The sequence below is a fragment of the Oncorhynchus tshawytscha genome, linkage group LG16 (genome assembly GCF_018296145.1).
Source record: "Oncorhynchus tshawytscha isolate Ot180627B linkage group LG16, Otsh_v2.0, whole genome shotgun sequence".
Classification (NCBI taxonomy): Eukaryota; Metazoa; Chordata; class Actinopteri; order Salmoniformes; family Salmonidae; genus Oncorhynchus; species Oncorhynchus tshawytscha.
In genome coordinates this window covers 3,948,015-3,955,381 of record NC_056444.1, presented here as the reverse complement: position 1 = coordinate 3,955,381, position 7,367 = coordinate 3,948,015, and the positions used below count along the sequence as shown (strand labels likewise).

The 7,367-nt window shown below is 42.9% G+C and overlaps 1 protein-coding gene across 1 annotated transcript; it reads right to left on the bottom strand.

Annotated features, from left to right (window-relative positions):
* Window positions 1-1,034: 1,034 nt before the first annotated feature.
* Window positions 1,035-3,366, bottom strand: LOC112236393 (elongin-C). Its single transcript, XM_024404970.2, has 4 exons — window positions 3,256-3,366; window positions 2,822-2,853; window positions 2,550-2,693; window positions 1,035-1,540 (listed from the first exon to the last, which is right to left on the bottom strand). The coding sequence occupies exons 2-4, from the start codon at window positions 2,823-2,825 to the stop codon at window positions 1,350-1,352; spliced, it is 339 nt and encodes a 112-aa protein (XP_024260738.1). The 5' UTR covers window positions 2,826-2,853; window positions 3,256-3,366; the 3' UTR covers window positions 1,035-1,349.
* Between the last annotated feature and the right edge of the window lie 4,001 nt (window positions 3,367-7,367).

The window sequence follows — 7,367 nt, the reverse complement described above, 5'->3', positions numbered from 1 at the left end:
GAGCAGTTGCCATACCAGGCAGTGATGCAACCCATCATGATGCTCTCGATGGTGCAGGATCTGAGGACCCATGCCAAATCTTCTCCTGAGGGGGAATAGGTTTTGTCGTGCCCTCTTCACGACTGTCTTGGTGTGCTTGGATCATGTTAGTTTGATGGTGATGTGGACACCAGGGAATTTGAAGCTCTCAACCTGCTCCACTGCAGCCCGTCGATGAGAATCGGGGCGTGCTTGGTCCTCTTTTTCCTGTAGTCATCTCCTTTGTAAACAAATCCACACATTTTAGAACGAAAAGGAGAGCGACTTCATGATTTTATCATTCATTTTGAACTAAAATACAAAACTGATCCTAGATACCACCCTTTTCTCCCCAATTTCGTGGTATCCAATTGGTAGTCAGTCTTGTCGCTGCATTTCCCGTAAGGACTCGGGAGAGCCGTATATCGAGGGCCATGCATCCTCAGAAACATGACCCCGCCAAGCCGCACTGCCCGCTTAACCCGGAAGTCAGCCACACCGATGTGTCTGAGGAAACAACAGTACTACTGGCAACTGAAGTCAGCATGCATTGAGCCCCGCCCGCCACAAGGAGTCGCTAGAGAGTGATGGGACAAGGACGTCCTGGCCGGCCAAACCCTCCTCTAACCTGGACGACGCAGGGTGAATTGCGCGCCACCTCATGGTTCTCCCGGTCGTGGCTTGCTGTGACACAGCCTTAGAACCCTACGCCACACTGGAGTCCTCCAGCTCAGCACTTCTACTCTAAGGCTTTGTGAATAGAGATCGGACGTGATACTTTATTGTTTATGTAAGTTCATTCAGTTAGGTTCACAGGTATGACCTAATGAATATCCCATCAGGAGCAGATAACTCCCTGTGGTGAAAAATCACAAAGGTCATCCAACACCGTCACCCGACTGTTGTATCAGGCCGACAGATAAATGGATGTGATGAACTCCTCCAACAGCTATTCTGTTCTAAATGAATAGAAACGTGTAAATGTTTATCACACAAGGGACCCATTAAGCACCAAAAACACTCACCAAACATCCTTTATTGTGGTGGGGAGGTAAGGAACGATTGTTTACCAGGTGCTAGCCACATTCTGGAGCAACTGGTGCAGCCATATTAGTTTATCATATTCAAATGAGAGTCATTACTAACCAATAAAAAAGGTGGACATAAAGCCTGTAGCAAAAAAAAATATATATAAATAAACAAAAGCTTAAAAGCATACTGACAAAGTACTCATCATTCACGGTTTTGTTTTATATCTGAAACAAAGTTAAATAGTCAAAACAAATGTTTTTTTTTGTTTTAAAGAGTTTCAGTAGCTACATTTCTTTGAGTTAACAATCCAGGAAGTTGGCAGCCATGAGTAGTTCCAGGGCGATCTCAGGGGCGATGGGGAACTCTGGGATTTCTGTGGAGCTGTTGGTGTAGCGGACCTTGTAGGTGAAGTACATGCACACCTTGGACAGGACATGGGAGGGGATCTCTCTGAAGTTCACTTCGTTGGTTTCATTCTCTGCAAACTGACCTGTGGGGGAAAAAAAGTAAGTAACATTTATAGGTCTGAGATGTGGTTCAGAAGTAACATTTATAGGTCTGAGATGTGGTTCAGAAGTAACATTTATTGGTCTGAAATGTGGTTCAGAAGTAACATTTATAGGTCTGAGATGTGGTTCAGAAGTAACATTTATTGGTCTGAGATATGGTTCAGAAGTAACATTTATAGGTCTGAGATGTGGTTCAGAAGTAACATTTATAGGTCTGAGATGTGGTTCAGAAGTAACATTTATAGGTCTGAGATGTGGTTCAGAAGTAACATTTATTGGTCTGAGATATGGTTCAGAAGTAACATTTATAGGTCTGAGATGTGGTTCAGAAGTAACATTTATAGGTCTGAGATGTGGTTCAGAAGTAACATTTATAGGTCTGAGATGTGGTTCAGAAGTAACATTTATAGGTCTGAGATGTGGTTCAGAAGTAACATTTATTGGTCTGAGATGTGGTTCAGAAGTAACATTTATTGGTCTGAGATGTGGTTCAGAAGTAACATTTATTGGTCTGAGATGTGGATCAGAAGTAACGTTTCTGTTTATTCAAAATGATTAACCGTTGGCACTTCCTGCCTACAAGCATTGAGAGCAAGTTGGGAAAAGGATTACAACTAATATGTGGGATTATAGTAAAGAAAGTTCTGAAACTGCCTACTCTTAAAACCTAATACGAACATGATTGAACATGTGTACAACTAGTCCAACGGCTATACAGTATGTGATTCATTGAAGTTGATTCAATCATGGGCTTTTTCGATCGCATTACCCTTTCGTATTGTTTATGTAAATCAAACATGTTGTCCCGTCCTGCCTCAGTCTGAATGTCTGCTTGCCCTCTCAACAAAACAGAATATGAGATGAGATGATGGATGAAAGGGTTACAGGAGAGAAATTGAGTGGAAGAACAGGGGATTGAACCACTGCCTCCAGGGAGCAGCTCTACCTCTGGACCCCGGCTGATTCTATGCTATATCAAACACCACTTACCTGGTCCACTCAACATGGCTTTGATGGTCCCCGAGGTCAAGGCGTGTTCTCTCTTCACTATGAACTCGTGGCCATCAGAGGAGATCAGCTTCACATACATGGCATCTGGGCCTTCACAGCCACCGTAGGTCTTCTCTTCACCATCTAATGAGGGTAAGAGGAAAAAGTGAGACTGTTAATCTGCGTTTCAATTCATGGGTAATTTATGCCTATTATTTGGTGACATGCAACAAAAATACATTTAAAAAAAAGTCAGTTTAACATTCACTCACCCATTTTATCTTGAAATCCGAAACTCCTGTCCCTGAAAAAAAAAACGAATTTATTAAAATCACTTCGGCCACAATTCAAAATGTATAATTTCAGGTGACTAGCTAGTTAGCTAACTAACTAGACACCTAGTTATAGGGAACCGTGTTACATATTATAATACATCTTTAACATGTACTTCAAACCCTGAATCAGAGACGAGCCCATCATCAAGTCTCTGACCGTACAAATAACAGCTGAAGCACCAAGCTATCAGAAGCTATTAGCCAGCTAGCTGTCTGCTTGTTAGTCGTTGCCTTCCGGTTTGACGAACAATCAACGTACCAAAAATAAATTCCAGTCCACTACGTAATCAGATTACCAATACACATTATAATATAATGACATACACAATATTACTGATACAGTGTCATAAAATGATACTTATTTTCATTACCACACAACAGTTGAACGTGGGTACTTTTCGCTCCGCCTAGCAAGATATGTTGACACAGGAAACAGTTCCGGTAAATAGCAGTGCGCCGTTTGTAGTAATCCCTTCCGTAGGATACCACACAGTACGTAAAAAAAGGTTCCGCTTACATTAGTTCCTGTCTGACTTTTGTCGAGGGCTAATATAAACGTAATCTGGTGGTGAATTTATGAAATATCTTCAATAGAGATGTACATACAAACAATCAAAAAAGAAAGAGTAGGGTCTCACTTTTCAACTTCATTTCAACTTCATTACAGTATCTGTTGCATGGTTTTGCAATGAATAATGGGACAACACTGCCACTTTGTGGACAAAAGTAATATTACAACACTGTAATACACCGCAGGAAACAGTATACTTGTTATTCCCTGTAACAGCTGTCTCCGTGTGATTAGAAGAAATGTCCTTCATTGGACCATCAAATGGCTTATCCAAGTTTGTTTCATTTCAGTACCCCTTATATGTCCCAATTTAATTAAACTGTGCTGCAGTGCAGTAGTAGGGATGATTATCCTGCCGTCTATCCAGGGGGCGCCTTAGTCTGCTGCTCTACTCTGAGAGGGCTTGGGTTCCATTCCAAATGACACCCTATTCCCTACATAGGGCACTAAGCCCTATGGACCCTGGTCAAAAGTAGTGCACTGTAAAATGAATAGGGTGTCATGTGGGACGTTACCTTGGTCTGGCTACGCTAACACGTTAATGTTGCACTAGTACTGCTGTCCAGGCCTGTCAGCCTCGGTCATGACAGGGGATAGCAGCTGCTGGTGGACAGACACACGATCCCACAGCCCCGTACCTAACCAAAGCCCCTATCAATCTAGCCCTGAAAGAGAGAGAGAGGAGAGAAGGAGAGAGAGAGAAGGGGATATAGAGAGAGGGGGAAAGGGACGAGAAAGAGAGGAGAGAGAGAGAAGGGGATATAGAGAGAGGGGGAAAGGGACGAGAAAGAGAGGAGAGAGAGAGAGGGGGATATAGAGAGAGGGGGAAAGGGACGAGAAAGAGAGGAGAGAGAGAGAAGGGGATATAGAGAGAGGGGGAAAGGGACGAGAAAGAGAGGAGAGAGAGAGAAGGGGATATAGAGAGAGGGGGAAAGGGACGAGAAAGAGAGGAGAAAAAAACTATACATACCTCTGCCTAAACATCAGCACCACAGGTAACTTCCACATAGCTGTGAACAATCTGAGAGACAAGGCAAGAAGGGCCTTCTACACCATCAAAAGGAACATAAAATTTGACATACCAATTAGGATTTGGCTAAAAATACTTGAATCAGTTACAGAACCCATTGCCCTTTATGGTTGTGAGGTCTGGGGTCACCATCCAAGAATTCACAAAATGGGACAAACACCAAATTGGACAACACGATTAGACCCAAACAAATCAGGAGAAAACAAAAAGATAATTACTTGACACATTGGAAAGAATTAACAAAAAACAGAGCAAACTAGAATGCTAATTGGCCCTACACAGAGAGTACACAGTGACAGAATACCTGACCACTGTGACTGACACAAACTTAAGGAAAGCTTTGACTGTGTAGAGACTCAGTGAGCATAGCCTTGCTATTGAGAAAGGCCGCCGTAGGCAGACATGGCTCTCAAGAGAAGACAGGCTATGTGCTCACTGCCCACAAAATGAGGTGGAAACTGAGCTGCACTTCCTAACCTCCTGCCCAATGTATGACCATATTAGAGAGACATATTTCCCTCAGATTACACAGATCCACAAAGAATTTGAAAACAAACCCAATTTTGATAAACTCCCATATCTACTGGGTGAAATTCCACAGTGTGACATCACAGCAGCAAGATTGGTGACCTGTTGCCACGAGAAAAGGTCAACCAGTGAAGAACAAACACCATTGTAAATACAACCCATATTTATGTTGATTTATTTTCCTTTTTCTACTTTAACTATTTGCATATCATTACAACACTGTATAAAGACATAATATTACATTTGTAATGTCTTTATTATTTTGGAACTTCTGTGAGTGTAATGTTTACTATTCATTTTTATTGTTTATTTCACTTTTGTTTATTGTCTACTTCACTTGCTTTGTCAATGCATATGTTTCCCATGCCAATAAAGCCCCTTAAAATGAATTGAATTTGAGAGAAAGAGAGGGGGAGAAGAGAGAGAGGGGGGTGGTAAATGTGTGTATTAACTCTGTGTGTACTTCTGGGTTGTTCTGTACTGATGATACAGTATTTACACTTGTCAGACCCACAGAGCATTTTGAAATGTCAATATGTGTGATGGCTGAGAGATATAGCTAGCGTCCCAGCAAACTGTCTGGTACAGGTACCCCTGCCACACTCCCCTCTCTCTCCCGAGCTTTTGATCCCCTCCAGCACCAGTTACTGTTACACATGTAACGGATGTGAAACGGCTAGTTAGCGGTGGTGCGCGCTTGTGGAGCGATGGGTAACGATGCTTTGTGGGTGACTGTTGTTGATGTGTGCAGAGGGTCCCTGGTTCGTGCCCGGGTATGGGCCGGTCTAAAGCTACGCTGTTACACACGCCCGGCAGACTTTGGACTGATCTGAATTATAGGTAATTAACTTGTGAAGCTTATTGTGAGCTTACTCAGAAAGGCTTTAATTAGCTAGTATAGGCCCACAATTTATTTATTTTATCTCAGACTTTTATATCCTACTGGATAGAGAGCTCCTCTCTCAAGTTATCTTGTTGGGGCGATTGACTCTTTGAACAAGTCGTTAAATGTTTTTCTTGTGCTTTATGCTATTTGCCTCATGACTCCTGCATGCTTTATCGACTATGAACTTGCATCTTTACCAAACTGTGGGACAGACTATGTTTGTTCCCCCACTCGGGACTCTAACTTTCTATTGGTTACACCGACTCTTGGCCTCCCATCCTATTCTAACCACCTCTCGCTGGCTTTGTATTCATGTTACCTGATGAAATTGCTGTACAATATGATCTTGTTGCACATTCATGTCATAAATCAGCACTGCAGAGCTCTCTCTGTCCTCTGCCGTGCCCTGATTGTATTACTGCTGATGTTATCTGGAAATGTGCATGTATTCCCTGGCCCATCTACTGTTTCTAGACCCAGTATGAGCCAGTATGAGGGTTGGTCCTGGTCAGTCCCTGGATGGGAGACCAGATACTGCTGGAAGTGGTGTTGGAGGGCCAGTAGGAGGCACTTTTTCCTCTGGTCTAAAAAATATCCCAATCACCCCAGGGCAGTGATTGGGGACACTGCCCTGTGTAGGGTGCTGTCTTTTGGATGGGACGTTAAACGTCCTGACTCTCTGAGGTCATTAAAGATCCCATGGCACTTATCGTAAGAGTAGGGGTGTTAACCCCGGTGTCCTGGCTAAATTCCCAATCTGGTCGTCATACCATCAGGGTCACCTAAACATCCCCAGCTTACAATTGTCTCATTCATCCCCTGTAACTATTCCCCAGGTCATTGCTGTAAATGAGAATGTGTTCTCAGTCAATTTACCTGGTAAAATAAGGGATTTAAAAAAAATCTGCTTCACTGATTTCTGCTCTCGTAAAAGCCTGGGTTTTCTGCACGTTAACACTAGAAGCCTATTACCTAAAATGGATCAATTGAAAGTGTAGGTTCACAGCTCCAATCCAGATGTGTTGGTCATTACTGAGACGTGGTTCAGAAAGAGTGTTTTTAACACTGATGTTAACCTTTCTGGTTAAAACCTTTTTCGGCAAGACAGATCTTCCAAAGGTGGTGGAGTGGCAATCTTTACCAAGGATCACCTTTAGTGCTCGGTTGTCTCCACAAAGTCCGACCTGTTCTGATTTGTCATAGACGCTTGCTAAAACACTTTAATGAGCAACAGGTAATGAAAACAGGTTCAGCCCGTGGTTCAACCGTGATCTGGCAGAGTTACTCCACCTCAAGAATCACATTTGGCGAAAGGCTCGGCACACGCATATTCAGGATGACTGGCTCTCGTTCAGGCAAATGAGAAATAAGTGCACTCAGGCTATCTGGAAGGCTAAAGTTAGTTAGTTTAAGGAGCAGTTCTCTTTCTGTGGGTCGAACCCCAAGAAGTTCTGGAAAACGGTTGAAG